Source organism: Hyperolius riggenbachi, chromosome 9 (genome assembly GCF_040937935.1).
Source record: "Hyperolius riggenbachi isolate aHypRig1 chromosome 9, aHypRig1.pri, whole genome shotgun sequence".
NCBI lineage: Eukaryota > Metazoa > Chordata > Amphibia > Anura > Hyperoliidae > Hyperolius > Hyperolius riggenbachi.
Genome location: NC_090654.1, coordinates 176,453,791 through 176,475,599, shown reverse-complemented (window position 1 = coordinate 176,475,599; position 21,809 = coordinate 176,453,791). Strand labels below are relative to the sequence as shown.

General features: G+C 45.6%; 2 protein-coding genes across 2 annotated transcripts in view; one reads left to right on the top strand and one right to left on the bottom strand.

The window, feature by feature from the left end:
* ABHD6 (abhydrolase domain containing 6, acylglycerol lipase) overlaps positions 1-1,451 on the bottom strand; it is a 57,837-nt gene extending 56,386 nt beyond the window's left edge. The window contains exon 1 of the mRNA XM_068254941.1: positions 1,443-1,451. Coding sequence (XP_068111042.1) covers positions 1,443-1,451 — 9 coding nt within the window. The remainder of the gene's footprint in view (positions 1-1,442) is intronic.
* DNASE1L3 (deoxyribonuclease 1L3) overlaps positions 1-21,809 on the top strand; it is a 79,309-nt gene that overhangs the window by 612 nt on the left and 56,888 nt on the right. The gene's annotated exons all lie outside the window — the stretch shown is intronic.

The following is a 21,809-nucleotide window of genomic DNA, read 5'->3' as shown; positions in this document are numbered from 1 at the left end:
GTATTTGCCCTTTTGTCCCGGTTATAAAACCGTTTAAATTATGTCCCTATCACAATGTTTGGCGCCAATATTTTATGTGGAAATAAAGGTGCATTTTTTTCAGTTTTGCCTCCATCCCTAATTACAAGCCCCTAGTTTATAAAGTAACAGTGTTGTACCCTCCTGACATAAAAATTTAAAAAGTTCAGTCCCTAAGGTAACTATTTATGTATTTTTTTTAATTGTAATTTTTTTAATTTTTTTTTTTAATTACGAAAAAAAAAAATGGGGAGCGTGGGAGGTAATGAGTTAATTTTTTGTGTATAAGTAATGAATTTGTATGTGAAAAATGCTTTAGGGTGTAGTTTTACTATTTGGCCACAAGATGGCAACAGTAACTTTTTGTTTAATGCGACCTCCAAGCGTCCTTCCGGACGCTTGGAGGAAGTACTAGGAGGCTGGGAAAGTTTTTTTTTTTCACAATGATCGCGCTGCTTATCGGACAAGCAGCGGATCATTGCGGGGCTTAGATCAACGAACGGGAATGGATTTTCCCGTTCATTGATCTCTGGGCGAGCGGCGTGTTTACGAGCGGGAGTGTGCGCTAGAGCGAGCAGGAGCGTGGGCAGCGGCGGGAGCGCGGAAAGTACAGATTTCTCCGTCTCTTGGGGTGAAAGGTTGGAAAAAGTGACGGAGAAATTCGTACGGGCGGGGGTAAAGTGGTTAAGGCAAAAATAAAGCTTAAATCTGCTGAAAAGCATTCTTTCAGCCAATGACACTGAGGCTCCTAAAAGGGAAGTGGTGATTGGGAGGAGTCAAGGGGGATATAGTCTTTGACCATGTGGTTTTTGGGGTTTCCTTTGTCTTGTGGTGGGTTGTTAGCTGGCCTCCTGGCTGGGTAAGATGTTATGGGTCTGTGTAATGTGGGCTGTATTTTAGGAGATATTGGAAAGCTGCATTCAGGTTACATATTAATGTATACATTGCGGGCATTATTTTCTATGGTTAATGCTTTACATTGTTGAATTGCTCTGTACTTGTTGCTTTCTGTGGCTCATCAATATCTGTACCTGTATCACAAATATCACATGCAATATAAACTTTATTTATACTGTTGTTAATATGTATTCCTTTGCCGAACGACCACCTAGAACTTATGAGAAATAGATATTGTTGTATTTATTAATATCCCATTGTTGATACAATTTTTTCAGCAATATTGGATTTCTTATACCTGGACTGACCCCGTGTTGATATTTGACCTGGTCTAATACTATCCCTGGTACCGTGCTATCTGATATCCCGTGTATGACCCTTGACTTGTAACTGGATTTGTGTTAAAATACATTTTTGTTCCTCACTTCTGATCTCTTCTTGTTGACCCGGACTGTCCACTATTCTGCCCATTGCTCCTGTCTAGTATGACTTTGGTGATGCTTCTGCCTTCTAGGCCGCAGTCTCACCTTGCGCATTAAGGCCTGGGTGTAACCAAAGTCGGAAAGCCGGAGATCCACCTGACCTCACAGGTGCATATTTATTCAGTCAATGGTCCTTCTAAGCTTAAAGGGAACCTGAACTGAGTAAAATTATTTAAAATAAGCACATAATGTAGCTGCAAACGAATATTACATACTTACCTCACCATCAGTTCTTCTCAGAAGCTCACCATTTTCTTACAGTGATATCTTCCAGTTCTGACAAGATTTTGTCAGAACTGAAATATACCAGTTGCTGTCAGTTATATATTAGCATCTGTCAGTTACAACTGAATGTGCAAGGTAATGTCCATGTTTCCCTATGGCTCAAGTGGGTGATATTACAGTTTAACAGTGTGATGACCAGGAAGCTGTTAGGGGGTAATGGCCATTTTCAAAATGGAAGACGGAGAAATCCATCGATCACAGTGGAAAAACAGTACGCAGAAGAAGAGAAGGAGGGATTTATATGGTTTGATTGTATTGCAAGGATACCTAGGAATAATCCTCTGGATGTAGAAATGTAACTAAGCAACTCTCCCTTGTAGTGAATTTGACCACAGAGTCACAAAGAATTCACCTTATACAAATCGGCCAGATTTACTATGAATCTGACTTTGCATATTCCACCTGCACATCCCTAATTTTTACAACTCAGTGAATAAGTGATTTATGCCAAATGAAATATTACAGCATGAAAAGCAATTGTCCAATGTATAACCCCCTATGTCCTACAGGGCGTGTCTGTAACTGGGAGCGCTCTGGACATGCGTATGACGTCACTATGTCATGCACATGATGTCATACACATGTGCAGAGCGCTCCCAGCCACAGATGCGCGCTGTAGGATGCACGCAGCCTGGCCAGCGCAGTAAAGCCCGACTCCAGCGACCCGGAAAAGGGTCAGGTACGATAGGGGGGCTAGAGCGGTAAGCATCAGGACAGGTGATAGCATATGTACACTTCCTGATCACTGTGATTGGTTCACAGTGATCAGTAGGTCAGGAGCCAATAATATTGGCCTCAATTCACTAAACTTATCTCCTGTCTTTAATAACTCTTCTAGAGTTGTTACCATGGTGATAAGGCATGTAGTATTCAGGAAACATTTTACCTCAGGCAAGCCTAAAGTTAACGCTTCTGTCTTTAAATTAACTCTCCAATCCTTAAAATAACTCCAGAGTTAAAGACAGGCTGTTAATTAGCTGCATGTGAAAATAACTACAGAGGAGGTAAATTAACTACAGAGGAGGTAAATTAACTACAGGAGAGGTAACTTAAGGAATGAAGAGGTAAGATAACTCTCTCACGTGTGGAGGTAAGTTTTCTCTTGCCTTATCTCTAGCATGATCTTAGTGAATTGAGGCCAATGGCCTCAATTCACTAAGGTTATCTCCTGTCTTTAATAACTCTTCTAGAGTTGTTACCATGGTAATAAGGCATGTAGTATTCAGGAAACATTTTACCTCAGGCAAACCTAAAGTTAACTCTTCTGTCTTTAAGTTAACTCTTCAATCCTTAAAATAACTCCAGAGTTAAAGACAGGCTGTTTATTAACTGCATGTGAAAATAACTACAGAGGAGGTAAATTAACTACACAGGAGGTAAAATAACTACAGAGGAGGTAACTTAACTACAGAGGAGGTAACTTAAGGAATGAAGAGATAAGATAACTCTCTCTTATGTGGAGGTAAGTTTTCTCTTGCCTTATTATCTCCAGCATGATCTTAGTGAATTGAGGCCAATGTCTCCTAGATACGGAGTTCTGTGCCAGAGGGGACGTGCTATTGTATCCCATGCATGGGATTGGGCGGCAATAAAACTACGCTGCAGTAGGCTTAGGCAGCCACAAGTGTGGCGTACTTTGAACTAAAGGACACTTAATCATGAAAAATTGTAAAATACATACATATAAATGTACATTTCTCCCAGAGTAAAATGCACTACTACTTATAAACTACTTTTTTCCAATGCTTCTGTCGTTTACTGTAGGTAGTGAAAATTTGACAGGTGTGTCAGGTTTTGGACTAGTCCATCTCCTCATGGGGGTTTCTCAGTTATTTCTTAATGTAGTCATGCATTTCCACTAAACAGGAGTACACATAATGTTGTACAAAGAGAGTGTGGCGATGAGAAGCATTTTCGTCAAGCACTTGTCAAATATGTTTAAAGGGAACTTAAACTGAGAGGGATATGGATGTTTCCTTTTAAACAATACCATTTGCCTGGCATTCTGCTGATCTCTTTGGCTGCAATAGTGGCTGAATCACAAACCTGAAACAAGCATGCAGCTAATCCAGTCTGACTTCAGTCAGAGCACCTGATCTGCATGCTTGCTGAGGGGCTGTGGCTAAAAGTATTAGAGACACAGGATCAGCAGAAGAGTCAGGCAACTGGTATTATTTTAAAAGGGAAAATCCATATCCTTCTCAGTTTAGGTTCCCTTTAACCAGCCTGGCGGTATGGACGAGCTCAGCTCGTCCATCACCGCCGGAGGCTGCCGCTCAGGCCCTGCTGGGCCGATTTGCATGAAATAAAGTGCAGCACACGCAGCCGGCACTTTGCCAGCCGCGTGTGCTGCCCGATCGCCGCCGCTCTGCGGCGATTCGCCGCGAGCAGCGGCGAAAGAGGGTCCCCCCAGCCGCCCGAGCCCTGCGCAGCCGGAACAAATAGTTCCGGCCAGCGCTAAGGGCTGGATCGGAGGCGGCAGACGTCAGGACGTCGGCTGACGTCGATGACGTCACTCCGCTCGTCGCTATGGCGACGATCTAAGCAAAACAAGGAAGGCCGCTCATTGCGGCCTTCCTTGTTTATTCTGGGCGCCGGAGGCGATCGGAAGAACGCCTCCGGAGCGCCATCTAGTGGGCATTCATGCAGCCAACTTTCAGTTGGCTGCATGAAATAGTTTTTTTTTTATTAAAAAAAACCCCTCCCGCAGCCTCCCTGGCGATCTTATCAGAACGCCAGGGTGGTTAAAGGGACCCAGTGCTAGAACGACGGGGAGTAAGAGGTTAAGGGAAGCCTCTGGACCAGCCAGAAGCTTCCCACTACTATCTATTTTTAATCCAACTTTCACTTCCGGTATGCTTTAAGTATGTATAGGGGACAATGAAATCTCCCAACTATCAAGAGAAAGGGCTTGATTCACAAAAGAGTGCTAACTGTTAGCACGGCCGTTTTCGCTCGAATTTTCGCATTGCGTTTTATAACGTTTTGCGAATTTTTGCGCGAAATCAATATCGTTTTCGTGTGAAGATTCGCGTTTGCGCGCAAAAACGTTATCGTTTCGCGGCCGTGCCAACAGTTAGCACTCTTTTGTGAATCAAGCCCAAAGTGTTAAAGACCTCTATTTCAATTGCATATCATGTATCCTCCAATAAGATAAACTAAAATGCACAACTGTACCCAAGAAGGGCTATGGACAAAACATTAGACTATTCTGAAGTGGTCTTCTATGTCACATATAGACTATCTACATGTTCTGTTGCTATGGAGGAAGGAGGATCAATGGCATGGTGCACGGTGGAACAGCTTCAATTGGCAGGGTGAACAGGGGAGCTATGGGATTGGCCTGAGGCGATACATCACTCCGTATCGCTCAGTGATGCATCAATAGCCACCATACACTAGATTCCTGCCCTGACTGGCTGCCTCGGCCGAGAGCCATCGAGCGAGTGTACAAGACTTGTAAAAATCACTGCATGAGCTAAGGATCACTTCCAAAATTCCAAAAACTTGTCTGTGTACACAGTTCATTACTGCATTCAAAACTCTACACAAAGAAGAAACCATACATAAGCAGGACCCAAAAACACAAGAACCTTCTGTGGGCTCAAGGTCCTTCAAAGTGGAATTAAACTTACTAAGCTAAAATTGAAGTACTACTCTTAAGGCTCATACACACATCAGACTATAGTCTTTGGAAAATGAAAGATCACAGACCAATCTTACCACCCTTCATGTAGTATGAGAGCCATACTCTACACAGTCTATTCAATGGAGCTGAACTCCACATCAGAAAAAAATCTTTGCAAGATGCTGCACACAAAGATGCTGTACAGAAACAAAAGATCAGGATCTGCAAAAGATCTGTTCCTGCCAAAAATCCATTCCTGCAAATTGCAATGATAGTCTATGAGATCTGCAGATCATCATACACACATGATTTAACTGACATTCATCTGCAGATCAAGCAATCATCCGCAGATCTGAAAATCCATCCTGGTGGATCTGATCTGCAGATGAATGTCAGTTAAAGCATGTGTGTATGATGATCTGCAGATCTCATAGACTATAATTGCAATTTGCAGGAATGGATTTTTGGCAGGAACAGATCTTTTGCAGCTACAGATCTTTTGAGTGTGTGCAGCATGTTTGTGTGCAGCATCTTGCAAAGATTTTTTTCTGATGGGGAGTTCAGCTCATAGAATATACTGTGTAGAGTAATGGCTCTCATACTACATGAAGGGTGGCAAGATTGGTCTGTGATATTTCATTTTCCAAAGACTATAGTCTGATGTGTGTATGCACCTTTAGGTACATAAAAGAACATTTGAAAGCATTACCTGTGTGTAAACATTTTTAATTTCAACGCAGAGAACAGCAAAAGTTTGTACTGCTCTGCTAATCATCAAATGTAATAATTGCTGGCCAGGATAAGCTCTCTGCTGGTCTCTTTACTCTGCACCACCTCCTTCCTCTACCGAATAGACAAGTTACCGTGGCAAAGGCTGAGTCACTTCATGTGTATAATTCACAATTCTTGGCAATCCTGAACAAGACACTTAGGGCCCTTTTCCATTGGCTAAAGTGATGCGATGCAGCTACATATCACTTTCGCCAGCGCCCACGTCACTTCCGCATCTCCCGATGCGAAAGTCAATTGAAGGGATGGGACACGGCTGCGGGCGGATGCGGGCGTGCGAGAATCTGCAGCATGCTGCAGATTCTCAAATCGCTCTGCACCTTTTCGCACAACATGCACGCAGTGGAAACTGTTCCATTGCCGTGCATGGGTTTCATCATACCCGCGGTGTGACGCAGCTATGTAGCCGCATCGCACCGCTTCTAGTGGAAACGGGCCCTTATTTAAAGGAATACTGTAGGGGGGTTGGATGAAAATGAGTTGAACTTACCCAGGGCTTCTAATAGTCCCCTGCTGACATCCTGTTCCCGCGCAGCCACTCACCGATGCTCCGGCCCCGCCTCCGGTTCACTTCTGGAATTTCAGACTTTAAAGTCTGAAAACCACTGCGCCTGCATTGCCGTGTCCTCACTCCCGCTGATGTCACCAGGAGCGTACTGCGCAGGCACAGACCATACATCAGCGGTAGCGAGGACACAGCAACACAGGCGCAGTGGTTTTCAGACTTTAAAGTCTGAAATTCCAGAAGTGAACTAGAGGCGGGGCCGGAGCATCGGTGAGTGGCTACGTGGGCACAGGATGTTTGCGGGAGACCATTAGAAGCCCCGGCTAAGTTCAACTCATTTTCCCCCGACCCCCTACAGTATTCCTTTAATGCATATACATAGTAAAGAATATAGTGAAGCACCTTCTCTGCTATTCATTTGATGTGCCACGGCCAGATCCGGCAGCACTCCAGATCAAATTCCAATGTGCATCAGCAAGCCGGCACCATCTATTTCAAATGCTCTTTTATTGAATCAAATGCTTGTAATCCATTATAGCAACGTTTCAAAGCATACACGCTTCTTTGTCAAGCTAGGTTACAAGGCAAATACATATTTGCCTTGTAACCTAGCTTGACAAAGAAGCGTGTATGCTTTGAAACGTTGCTTTAATGCATATACAGGAAGCACTAACATCCTAACAAATGCAAAGGTTATTTGAATACTAGTAAATAATATTTGTCATTATATATTCATTGTTAATTCTAAATCATCTAAATCTAAATAAAGTGTGGAAATCACTGACATAAAAAGTAATGGTTAATCACTTGTAGGAGGAAAACAGAAACGGTCACCGAGGGCCCAATGTAGTGTAGTTGTATGTAGTATAACCAGGTCGTGGAGAAAGATATAAACGTGTGCTGTTATACTCACTCACAAGTGTGGGTTACCTCAAAGGCAACCACTGTATAGGCGGATGGGGAGCATTAGGACCTGACCCCACTCAGGTTAAGAAGTCGCTCTCTGTAGATAGGAGACAAGGGGTAAAAACCCTCCACCGAGGGTGGACTCACGAATGTAACAAGGATGAAACAGAGGTACCAATCCTATATAATAATTCCTGTGTCCCTGTGTCCATGCTTTTTTCTCACTGCGCATGCGCGACATGCATGCGGTCATTCGAGCAGGAGGAGGACAGAGCTAGGGGTGTGGGGGCGTGTGCGCGCACAGTGCGAGCTTATATGTGGTGGGAGGTGAGGGAGGCCTAGAGCCCATTATATTAACGGGCTTAAGTTCACTAGTAACAAGATAAAACCATTAAAAAGAGGCGGTAGTGGTGGACTTACTTCCCCAGTAAGTAGACACTGAATTGGTTGATTTAATAGTTAAAGAGAACCAGAGATGAAGCAACCTCATGTATTTTACCTTATAAATCAGTGGGAACATGACAGTAAACACCTAATCTGCTCTTTGTTACATTGTTCTCTGTTTAATTTGCCTGTTATCACCTCTAAGATAAGAATCCCGACTAAGCAGTCGGTCTGGCTTTGCTACAGAATAATTATAGCTGAGACTGTGTTCTTTGCTGTCTTCAAGTCCAAGCCTGCCCCCTGCTGGCTTTGCTCAGGAATCATTATAGCTGAGTCATTATAGCAAAGCCAGACTCAATGCTCAGTCCGGGATTCTTATCTCAGCTAGATAACAGACACTTTTAGCAGTGAGGATGGAACAGAGAGCATGGTAAATGTTTTCTCTAATGTTCCCACTGATTTCTATGGTAAAATACACAAGGGTGCTTCGTCTCTGGTTCACTTTAACAATGAAATTTATTTATACACTCCACAATGAAATTGTGGAGTGTATAAACCAATTCTATGTCTATTTACTGGGGAGATAAGTCCACTACTACCTCCTCTTTTAAACTGTTGTATCCAGTTATTGGCACCTCCGTTCCATCCTTGATACAAGTAATGGTTAATGATCAGCACTGATATAACTAATCCAGATAATGTATGATTAATATTATTTTATGCTAATAAAATCATGCCTAATCAATACAAACCAAGTAAATGGACAAAAAGTCTACTAAAAAGATCTCATATTAGTACTTACCGTATAAGTAAGTAGTCCTTGGGTAAGACTCCCTAACTCTGCAGGCTATTTAGCACACCCGCAACTTTAGTGGCTACTGCTCTCAATCGCTAATAGGAGAAAAGCGCTATACAAATATTGGCATTATTATTATTATTTGATTCTTTTAGGACTCTGTGGCAGTTGATCAGCAAACAGGCAATAGATTAGCACATTCAATTGAAGAATACTGTCCAAGTATTAAATAATAATAATAATAATAAATACTGTAGTAATTAAATAACAGGAAGAACGGTTTTGCTTTCCAGAGATCCATACACTGACTTTGGTTCATACAGTAACAATGGATGAGACACCAGAGAAATGAGGGGGACTATGTTGTGTGTCTGTGTCACATACACAGTCATTTATCCTGCTGACATTGAGAAGCTGCAAAGCATGCAGATCTGTGCTGTTTTCTCTCCCATGAGGCTATGATGCCCAGAGGCTCTGTGCCAACAGGGTCACAGATCTGGCATAACTTGTGATAATAATTTTGATGATGGTTTATTTCTATGTGAACATGATGTATGGACAGATGCAGTGTGGCACTGTTAGTCCTGCAAAGTGTAACACTAATCAGAACAATGACACTCCTGGGCATGGCACAAGCGGGCCACAGTCATTCATTGTGACACAGCCATGCCAGTGACAGTGTGGGTGATGACAGTACGATGATGATGCGATAACAGCTTGGACGGACAGGCAGAGCGCAGAACAGGACGCGATGACATAACAGGATGGCAGTCATACAATGTGTCACGATGATGATGTGACACATTGTAACACCAGTGATGATGGTGGGGGAGGGCACACGGGGGGAGGGAGACCCAGCCTCTCACCTGCCCCGGCCACAGCTGGCTCCGGTAGATCCTCCGCTCCGTACAGCCTGCTGGGATCTCACTGCAGGATCAAACCCGGAACTGCCGCACTTTCTCGTTAAAGGCAGTGTAGCAAAGTGCAGCAGTGTGTGAGCCGACTGAAATTACCACTCCTTACCGCTAGATGGCAGTGGTGACGCGGCCACAAGAGAGCTGCGCACAGCCAGCCTGGTTTCCTACAGCGCTTTTTCACTGTGGAGAGAATTTCGGGAAGTGTGATGTGATTGGGCATTGCGTAGAAATACTATTTTCAATGTATTACTTTTAAAACCAAATCTCTCCTTTAAAAGTTATCAGCTTCTATGGCGTTAACAAACCTCAAATGTGCAGCTAATAGTGTACTTCAGTCATTTGGGTGTTGTGCAATGGCAATGGAAATTCTGAAAGACCCTCATACCTTCCCTGACACCCCTTTCCACATTTAGCTTACCCTGGCACTCAGCACCCTGTCTGACTGTGACTAACCAGTGCTCAGCCCTTGTTCTGCTTTTGCCTCTTATCTGGATGACATGGCTTACGACCAAGGTTATGCACCCACTACTTGGGTAAGATGTGCAACCCCACCCAACTCTTCTTTATCATTATCAAACCATCTTAAGGCAAGAAGGAGGGCTTTTTGGTCTCTTTTGGTGTGTATTCTGGGTATTGGGTTGGATGCTTGGGAATTCTGTTATCATTTTCAGTGAGGCTACTTTCACACAATATACATTGTGTTGTGCACAGGGCCAGAGCCGGATTAAGGCTAAATGGGGCCCTAAGCAAAGTAACTGATTTGGGGGCCCCCTATCATGTAGTAATAGAATCAGAAGATGCAGCTGCACAGCAACATGCCGCACACACCGGGGCAGCCGAGCTACTAGTTGCTATGGGCAACAGCCCGCTTTCCTCTGTGGGTGCACAATGCAGGGAATAGCAGCGGCAAAATGCAGAGTGAGAGATGAATGGCTGGGACATTTGCACTCAGGGGCTGGGGCACCCTTATGAAGAGGGCGCCAGATATCACAGCAGCAGCACTTTCCCCCTGCATCTCCAGCCTGGCAATAGCAGAAAGCTCTGGACACCGCCAAACCGGAAGCAGTTCCCCAGACAGAATTACATAACCACCCCCACCACCGAACAAACTAGACAGCCACCATGCAGCCTCCATCCCAGTGAATACGATAGTCCAGCAGAGAAGGCAGCCGCAGCGGGGGAGAATGACAGCACCAGATGACTCACATTCACCTATTGGGATCCAAGCAATAGAGGTCCCGTCATCCGGAGCCCATCTGTTTCCTCTAGAGTGCTGCCACTCTGTTACTACTACTATTACTACTTCCTACTTCCTGTCTGATCTGAGAATCAGGAAGTTCAGAGTGAGCGGCTGCACTGTAGAAGAGACAGATGGGTTTCAGATGACGAGATCTCTATCGCTTGGATCATGGATAGGTGAGTGAGCGTTTGCCATCTGCTGCTATCATTCTTGCTGCAGCTGTGGTTCTCTGTGGGAAGGGAGGGAAGAGTGGGCAGCGGCAGAGCACACAGTAGCAGGAGGGGGACCTAGGAGGAGAGCCTGGCTCTGAAGACAATCAGCAGCACACAGCATCATTTGACAAGACAAGACAAATAACATTTATATCACGCTTTTCTCCTGACGGACTCAAAGCGCCAGAGCTGCAGCCACTAGGACGCGCCCTATAGGCAGTAGCAGTGGTAGAGAGAATTGCCTAAGGTCTCCTACTGAATAGGTGCTGGCTTACTGAACAGGCAGAGCCGATATTCGAACCCTGGTCTCCTGTGTCAGAGGCAGAGCCCTTAAAGGGACTCCGAGCAGTGCCTGTGTGTATGCCTTTAAGCATACCCACAACTAATTAATTACATCCTCACACCTACCAGCATGATGTTTGTAATTATATCCCCCTTGGTTCCTTATATTTCATTGCATTGTGCTGAATCGAGCTGCCGACTTTGGAGAAATGTCGTCCTGTGTAATACAATGTAGCTATGGAAATATGCATATCATTTTGAAGCTCTCTTTCTCCTCTTCCCAATGATAGATAAACTGCCACCCTACGCCTTTTAGTTTTCGCTATTTTCGCGATCGAAATTGCGATCACGAAAATAGCGAAAACTAAAAGGCATAGGGCGGCGGTTTATATCTCATTGGAAATAAGAGAAAGAGAGCTTTAAAATGATATGCATCTTTCCATAGTTACTGCATTGTTCAGAGGCCCTTTAACCATTATACCATTCAGCGTCCGCTGACAGGATGGTGAGGGCTAGTTTATCTGCTGATGGGGCCCCTTTGACTCTGAATGGGGCTCCAAGCGACTGCTTTTGTTGCCTGGTCGGTAATCCGGCCCTGCACAGGGCCTAGGCCGAGGCGAGAGAGGCTCCAGCCTCAGGGCGCAGTGTAGAAGGGGGTGCACAACTTACTCAGCTATCATTTCCCTATTGTGTTTAAAGCAGAGAGAAATAAGAAAAGGGGATACATGGCAGTGACTGCAAGCCAAATAACTAGAGATTAATGTGTTGGGGACCCTAGTGGGGAGCCTCTTAGTCTAACAGCAATCAGTGTGTGACGGCTGGGGGGAGGATGGGGGGGCGCACTTTAGTGTCTCAGCCTTGGGTGCTGGAGGACCTTGTCCCGGCTCTGGTTGTTCATCCTAAAAAATAGGATCACAATGGTGATGTGTACAGTGCAGCATACAGTCCATAGACTTTATGCTTGCTATGCGCAAGTAACATACTGCATGATCCATTGGAATTTGTTGCACTGCAAAGGTACCAATGTGAAAGCCCCCATTGAAATATAATTTGATTTAGTTGTGATGCGATAAAATTTTGTCCGTTGTGCAGCGACGCAATAGATCCACACTGCATCGAAATATAACACATATGGGCCAGATTTACTGTATCAAAGCATTACCAACAATTTTTTCTTCTTAAACAGTTGTAACCAGCAGGGCGAACTGTTCTTCATGATAATAAGAAAATTCTTAAAGGGAACCTGAAATAAGTAAAAAAAAAAATAAAAGTTTCACTTACTTACGGCTTCTCCCAGCCCCCTGCAGCCATCCTGTCCAGCGCCGTTATACACAACGATCTTCTGGTCCCCTGCCATGGCTCAGTTTTCCTTTCTTCAGTGACCTGCGCAGAGATTTTCTCGTACTGCGCCTGCGCAAGACGCTCCTGGTTACGGGAGCGTGAACGAGGATGGGTGCTGCCAGGGCCATGCAGGCACAGTGGCCATCAACTTGTAAGCTATCGGTAACAAAACTTAGCTGCGGCAGGGGACCGAAGAATCTTTGAGTACTAACGCAGGACAAGACGGCTGCAGGGGGCTGTAAGAAGCCCCATGTGAGTGAAATTCTTTTTTTTTTTTTTACTTATTTCAGCTTCCCTTTAAATTTTACTTAATAGCGACAGTTTAGCATGAATTTCTAGAACTGCACTGCCTTTAAGAAAAGTGCAAATACATCCCTAAATATGCAAATTAAGAAGTGCTTAATAGCACTTCTACACATCTTGTGCAGCAGTGCAGTATAGGCATGATTTGTGAAGGGCTACTCCTCCCTTCTGAATCCTGTGAAGCTGTTCTGTGCTTAACCCTTCCAGTGCTGGGCATTGATCTTCTTTTTCAGCTCTAGTACATTTATATTATATATTTATTTACATTATATCTTGTTAGTTAACCTAAAATAATCTACCATTTATAAAATATTTATGCTATTATAACTTCTCTTTTATGTATCAAAACAGCAGATGTATTGTTGCCTCAGTAACAGCAATTTCCCTTACACACTGCACTGTCTGACAAACCTTCCTAATTCCTCCTTTTTTAAAATAGTTTTAGAAGGAAACTGCATCTAGTGAGTTCTTAAGATGTTTGAAACAATTCTGCATAGATTTCTAAAAACCTATCAATATTTTGTCTCAGACACTCTTGATAAATGTCCCCCATAGTCAAAGCCAATCCACTGTATCTGCAGTGTCAGCTAAAACAGACACTCATCTTTTGCTCTATTTTGTGCATCCCTTTTGAGTTGTTTAGACACCTCTGGAGCCCTCTGCTGCTCATGAAAAGTATATTGGACAGAAGGTATAATATACTTTTTATGAGATTTAAATGAAAGAAAATATATTGGACCATCTTTCAAATACAGTATACTTTCCTTCTTTTTCTTAAAATGTAATGCCACCAGTATTATGTAGCCAGAGGTGCCACCAGTATTAGTTAGCCAGAGGTGTCCCTCCAGTATAGGTAGCCAAAGGTGTCCTCCCAGTATAGGTAACAGGAGGTGTCCCCCCAGTATAGTTACTCACAGAAAATCCCCTAGTATAGGTCACCAGAGGTAGCCCCCAGTATTGGTAGTCAAAAAGGTAGCCCCTCAGTATATGGAGCCCTCAGTATAGATAGCCAAAGGTGCCCCCCCCCCCCCAGTAAAGATAGCTAAAGGTGTCACCCAGTATAGATAGGTAGTCAAACATGCCCCATCCCAGTAACTGTAGCCCCCCCCCCCCCGTATGGGTGGCCAAGGTTATCCCCCCAATATAGGTAGCCCCACAGTATTAGGTGGACAGATTTCTTCAGTAATACTTATATGTGTGCCCCCTAGTATTATGTAGCGAGAGGTACCTCCGGTATTAGGTATCCATAGGTGTCCCTCCAGTAGAAGTATCCAGAGGTTTCCTTCCCAGTATTGGTAGCCAGAAGTGTCCCCTAGTATAGGTAATCAGATGTAATCCCCCAGTATATGTCACCAGAGGTAGCTTCCTAATACAGATAGCCCCCAGTATAGCCAAAGTTCTCCTCCAGAATAGGTAGGTAACCAAAGGTGCTCCATACCGAGTAACGGTATCCCCCACCCCCCAGTGCAGATAGTCATAGTTGTCCTCCCAGTATAGATAGCCAAGGTTATTCCTCCATTGTAAGTAGCCCCCTAGTATAGATATTAATGGGGGGGGGGGAGGGTTTGAGTCTTTGAGTTATTTTCATGGGACAGCAAGCTGTACATTGACTAGTTTGCATTGTATCAAAGTGTAATTTCTTCAGTGTTGTCCTTTGAAAAGATCTAATAAAATACTCATACAAATGTGAGATGGGTACTCTCCTTTGTGAGATTCTGCAAGTATGAATTACTTCTGTTATTAATATTATTGCTTTTGTATGATTTAAGGCTTAACATGTTATTGTGGCCACGGAGGTGTGTATGTTGTTTAATGTGCTGAATTTAATGTGCTGAATTTGTTTTATTGATTTCTACTATCTTATTATATTTTATGTACGGTATTTTTTCTCTTTAATTTAGGCTATTTCTAATCTGCTTACGCCCGCAGAGAATGTGACACTTTAGGATGTGGGACAGGGACATTTGCTTGTTGCCCAATAGCATGTGAGGCATTTTCCAGTCTGTTGGTCTTCCTTTTGAGTTAGGTCTTATGTCCAGGATGGCATTATTAAATGTCCTACAGTATTTCATATGAAATTCCACATTCATTGAAAATTGCTAAAAACACATTTCAATGTCCCACAACACTGTATTTTTTTTTTTTTAACTTTTATTCTACCAGCTAGGTATACCTTTTAACCTTAGGTAGATTCTGTATTAAAAATTGGTAAAGGTGTGAGGCAAGGTTGTATCCTATCCCCCTTCCTGTTTAATCTTTACGCCAAAGTGATCATGAGAAAATTGGATCTTGAGGAAAAAGAAATTGTCGTAAAAATTGGTGGACAAAACATCAGAAACCTTCGGTATGCTGATGACACAACTCTTCTCTCAGAAACGGCGGATGGTCTGCAGCATCTGATTAATCGAATCAAAGATGAAAGTGCAAAGTTCGGCCTCCACCTGAATATCAAAAAGACCAAGATCATGATAACAGTAGGTGATGGCAATATCAAGATAGCAGTTGCCAATTAAAAGATTGAGTGTGTGCAGAAATTCACCTTCCTCGGCTCTCAGATCGATCGAAATGGTGATTGTAGTCATTAAAGGGGAACTTCAGCCTAAATAAACATGCTGTCATTAAGGTACATTAGTTATGTTAATTAGAATAGAGAGGTAATATAATTTTTTACCCACCCTGTTGTAAGGAAACGCGGAAAGGCCGCTGTCTCTCGAGGTGAGGCGGCTGTTTCCGCGTCCAGCATGGCGTCACAACGCGGAAAAAACGCCGCATGCCGCATAGGCAGTGCGGCGGAATCCGCATTGGTAACGGCGGAATCCGCATCAGAGGCGGCCCCCGCTCTAGATACATTGCATGACAGTACTGGTGTGGCTGGGACTGATAGTCCACCAAGATTCAGACTTACACGCGCGAGCACAGAGGCAGAGTTTAAATAGCAGTTAGAAGGGAGTCGGCTGACCAGCTGGGTCAGCTGACAAATTCCACTGCTCTCATTGGACCAGCAATTAGGGAGGTCCTGGAAAGGTCCTAGAGTATATATACTGCTGGTTGTTCACTTGCTCTTTGTCTGGCGTGCGATCACACATGTGGGAGCACCCAGATCCGTAGTCAGATCCGCAAGTGTGCCGGGACCAGCTGGAGCTGTAATCCTACACTTAGCTAGATTCTGTTGATAGCTAAAGTACTAGTTTGATTGTGATTATCTGTTATGACTTTTGCCTGCTTTGACTACTCTTCTGAACTCTGATCTTGTACCTCGATATTTCTGATACTCTGTTGCCGACCCCCGGCTCGTTTCTAGACTCCGCCTTAGCCTCCTGATTCTGTACCTCGATATTTCTGATACCCTGTTGCCGAACCCTGCCTGTACTTAGACTCCGCCTTTGTCTCCTGATCTTGTACTTTATCTCTCCGTGTGTTTACGACCTGGCTTGTCCGACCTCGAGAACCGACCTTACCGTTAGAGGCGGTTCCTCGCTCTGTTAGCGACCCTTCCTCCTGAGGGTCACTTTCAGACATCCTTCCCACTGTCAGTCTGACTCCTCCCGCCTTGGAGAGCTCAGGTCTGCGGAAGGAATCTGTGCAGTACTCCTTGCTGCACTGAGGCCTAGTCCTCAAAGTGTTACTGTTACACCAAACACTACACTCTACTCAGGTGAACAGAGGTTAGTCTGTATATCGGATTATCGGTGAGACTGCAGATCACTTATAATCTGGTATATATCTGTATTTCCGGTGATACTGCAGATCACCGGTAATCGGATACTCTCTGTGCCCTCCGATCGTTACAGAACGCCAGACCAAAAGACAGATGGAACGCGCTGATCCTCTGACTGCGCTTGCCACTTCGGTGGACAGTATCCATCAAGCACTGGGCCAGCACAAAGCCTTAATCGATGCTCTATCAGGCTCAGTGCGTTACGCTCCAGACGTCAGTTGATTCAGTGCGATCCCCTCCTAGTGACGACATTCGCATGCCTGTACCTGATAAATTTTCCGGCCACAAGTCTGACTTCCGGAATTTTAGGAGTAGAGTGTTATCGTACTTCGAGTTGAGAACCCGATCCTCGGGGACTGAGACCCAACGGGTCACCTCTATCAAAACTTTGCTGACTGGTGACTCCCAGTCATGGGCATATAACCTGCCTCCTACCGATACTGCTCTGACCTCGGTAGAGGAATTCTTTAGGGCCATGGCCGTAATTTATGACGACCCTGACCTTGCTGCGTCCTCGGAGCGGAAGCTCAAACTTTTGCGGCAAGGCAGAGGTTCGGTCGAGGATTATGCGGCAGAGTTCCGTAGGTGGTCAGTCACCGCTAGATTTGACAACTTTGCCCTGATGGATTACTTCTTGTCTGGGTTGTCGGAGGAGGTCTCCGATCTAATGTTAACCATACCCGAGGCCAAGACAGTTGATGAGGCCATATCATCGGCCATTCGAGTTGATCGCAGGCTACGCCATCAGAGGCAGGCTAGGGGCAGTCACCGTGTCAGAGTGACTTCGTACGCAGCAACATCCGCTGCATCCTCAGTAACAGCATCCCCGCCTGTCTCGCCCTCTCCGGCCTTGCCTCCACCTGAGCCAATGCAAATTGGTCGATCAAGACTGACCCAGGTGGAGCGAAAGCGGAGGATGACGAAACGACTTTGCCTAGGAGTAGTGGGGGGTGACACCCTAGGCACACAATTTTCGCCCCTCAAAGAGAAGAAATTGCTTCTCCCCTGTACCATTACATGGGAGAATAAGTCAGTAGCCACTGAAGCATTTATTGATTCTGGCTCAGCGGCTAACTTTATGAATCTTGAATTTGCTCAGGAGTTGGGTATTCCCCTCACTCCAGTAAGTCCCCCATTCTGGTCACAGCGGTGGACGATTCTCCTTTGCAACGAGAGCGCCCACTGTCACAGACCCCGGAGGTGAAAATCGCCATAGGGGTATTACATGGGGAACAGTTACTTTTTTTGTGTTACTGATGTCCACCTCCACTATTATCCTAGGTATGCCGTGGTTGCAAACTCATTCACCTCAAATAGACTGGGCCACGGGTCAGCTAACTTCCTGGTCACCTCATTGTTCTCGATGGTGTTTGGGAAAGGTAGCATTGGGGCAAACTAGAATACAGGTGGGAGGTGTGCCAGACCAGTACTCAGAATTTTCCGATGTATTTTGTCCCAAGGCAGCTGACAAACTGCCCCCACATCGCCCTTTCGACTGTTCCATCGATCTCCGTTCAGGTTGTGTACCCCCTCGGGGCCATTTGTATAATTTGTCGGGACCCGAGAAATTGGCCATGCAGGATTATATCTGTGAGAATTTGGCCAAAGGTTTCATTCGCCCGTCCCGGTGTCCTGCTGGAGCCGGGTTCTTTTTTGTTAAAAAGAAAGATGGAGGCCTGCGACCCTGCATTGATTATCGCGGCCTTAACAAAATTACAGTGAAAAATCGCTATCCGCTGCCTCTGATAGACGATTTGTTCACTCAAATCACTGGTGCCAAGATCTTTTCCAAACTGGATTTGCGGGGCGCGTACAACCTCATACGCATAAGAAAGGGCGATGAGTGGAAAACGGCCTTTAATACTCCAGATGGGCATTATGAGTACCTGGTAATGCCCTTCGGGCTTTGTAATGCCCCGGCCGTTTTCCAGGAACTCATCAATGAGGTCTTCAGAGAGGTGTTGGGGAGATTTGTTCTAGTCTACCTTGACGACATCCTTATCTTCTCCAGCAACCTCTCCGAACATAGAACGCATGTGAGGTTTGTGTTAAATCAGCTTAGGCAGAACTCTTTGTATGCCAAACTTGAAAAATGTATTTTTGAGGCAACTTCTGTCTCCTTCCTGGGGTACATAATTTCCACCACGGGCCTGACTATGGATCCCGCCAAGGTCTCCGCAGTTCTAGAGTGGCCTCAGCCGGTTGGGTTAAAGTCCCTCCAACGTTTCCTCGGTTTTGCCAATTATTATAGGAGATTTATTAAGGGGTACTCCACGGTCATCTCTCCCCTTACCAGTCTTACTAAAAAAAGGAGCAGATACCACTCACTGGTCTCCTGAGGCTGTACGGGCGTTTGCCACCCTGAAGAGCCTATTCTGTTCAGCACCCATCCTCAGACATGTGGATACGTCCTTTCCGTTTATTGTTGAGGTGGATGCTTCGGAGGTTGGGGTGGGGGCTGTGCTGTCTCAGCGGTCAGGTTTGCAGGGTAGAATGCATCCGTGTGCTTACTTTTCTCGGAGGTTCTCCCCTGCAGAAAAGAACTATGATATTGGCAACAGGGAGCTTTTGGCTATTAAATTGACTTTCGAGGAATGGCGACATTGGTTAGAGGGAGCTGAGCATACCATCACGGTTTACACCGATCACAAAAACTTAGAGTACATCGAGGGGGCTAAGAGGTTGAGCCCTCGTCAGGCTCGATGGTCGCTATTTTTCTCTAGGTTTAGTTTCATTATTACGTACACTCCAGGTAGCAAGAACGTTAAGGCGGATGCGTTATCCAGGTGTTTTGAGGCAGAGACAGCACAGCCCTCCGTTCCCGAGACCATTGTTCCCCAGAGGTTCATATTGGCAGCAACTGGAACTTGGGAGGATTGGAAGGAGACTTTGATCCCCTTTCAGCAGGACATCCCGGAAGGGAAGCCCGCAGGGGTTCTATTTATCCCTCTGCCTTTTCGTCTCCAGGTACTGGAGATGTTTCATATGCATAAGAACGCTGGGCATCCAGAACACAGGATCTGGTGGCCAGATGTGCCTGGTGGCCCTCTCTGGCAGCAGATTGTAAGGAGTATGTGAGGGAGTGTGCGATATGTGCCAGGAGCAAACCCTCCCGGCTGGCACCTGTCGGCACTCTGCAGCCTTTGCCCACCCCGAGTGAGCCATGGACCCACCTGTCTATGGATTTTGTGGGTGAACTTCCCAGATCCGAAGGCATGGCGGTCATTTGGGTCATAGTTGACCGCTTTAGCAAAATGGCCCACTTTGTGCCATTGAAAGGACTCCCCTCGGCTCAGGAATTGGCCGAGTTATTCATTACGCATGTCTTTCGGTTGCACGGCATTCCTGAAGACATAGTCTCTGATAGGGGAGTCCAATTTGTCTCCCGATTTTGGAAGGCCTTTTGTCAGCTTATGGGAATAAAGCTATCATTTTCATCAGGATATCATCCTCAGACTAATGGCCAGACCGAGAGGATAAACCAGTCCTTAGAGCAGTTCTTGAGGTGCTATGTTGCAGAGGCGCAAGACGATTGGGTCAGGTTCTTGCCCTTCGCAGAGTTTGCTCAGAACAATTTAAAAAACTCATCCTCTGGATTTTCTCCCTTCCAGGTAGTAACGGGGAGATCACCTAAGTTCTCCCCACTTCCTGTGGCCTCCACTCCGTTCCCAGCCCTGGAGGTCTGGCAAAAGTCATTTAGGGACCTTTGGGGGACGGTAAAAAGTAACCTAGAAAAGGCATTTCTGAGTCAGAAGGGTCAAGCTGACAAAAAACGCTCTGTAGAGTGGAGGTTCCGACCAGGGGACTTGGTCTGGGTATCCACACGTCACTTGACCCTGAGACAACCTTCTGACAAACTTGGTCCCAGGTTCGTGGGTCCATTCCCGGTTGCAAGGAAGATCAACGAGGTCACATATACCGTTGATCTTCCCACCAGCATGCGGGGAGTGAGGTCCTTCCACGTATCACTTCTTAAACCCGCAGTCCAGGTGGGTCCCACTCCTCCTCCTCCTGTGTTAGTAGATGCCCAACCTGAATATGAAGTGGAAAAGATTTTAGATTCCCGCATGGTACAAAACTCGGTTCAGTACCTCGTACATTGGAAAGGGTACGGCATTGAGGAGAGACAATGGGTACCGGGTTCACGCATGCATGCAGACGAGTTAAGGAGGGAGTTTCATACCTTACATCCCGAGAAACCTGGTAGGAGTTGTCCGGAGTCCACTCCTCGGGGGGGGGGGGTACTGTAAGGAAACGCGGAAAGGCTGCCGTCTCTCGAGGTGAGGCGGCTGTTTCCGCGTCCAGCATGGCGTCACAACGCGGAAAAAACGCCGCATGCCGCATAGGCAGTGCGGCGGAATCCGCATTGGTAACGGCGGAGTCCGCATTGGTAACGGCGGAATCCGCATCAGAGGCGGCCCCCGCTCTAGATACATTGCATGACAGTACTGGTGTGGCCGGGACTGATAGTCCACCAAGATTCAGACTTACACGCGCGCGAGCAGAGAGGCAGAGTTTAAATAGCAGTTAGAAGGGAGTCGGCTGACCAGCTGGGTCAGCTGACAAATTCCACTGCTCTCATTGGACCAGCAATTAGGGAGGTCCTGGAAAGGTCCTAAAGTAAATATACTGCTGGTTGTTCACTTGCTCTTTGTCTGGCGTGCGATCACACATGTGGGAGCACCCAGATCCGTAGTCAGATCCGCAAGTGTGCCGGGACCAGCTGGAGCTGTAATCCTACACTTAGCTAGATTCTGTTGATAGCTAAAGTACTAGTTTGATTGTGATTATCTGTTATGACTTTTGCCTGCTTTGACTACTCTTCTGAACTCTGATCTTGTACCTCGATATTTCTGATACTCTGTTGCCGACCCCCGGCTCGTTTCTAGACTCCGCCTTAGCCTCCTGATTCTGTACCTCGATATTTCTGATACCCTGTTGCCGAACCCTGCCTGTACTTAGACTCCGCCTTTGTCTCCTGATCTTGTACTTTATCTCTCCGTGTGTTTACGACCTGGCTTGTTCGACCTCGAGAACCGACCTTACCGTTAGAGGCGGTTCCTCGCTCTGTTAGCGACCCTTCCTCCTGAGGGTCACTTTCAGACA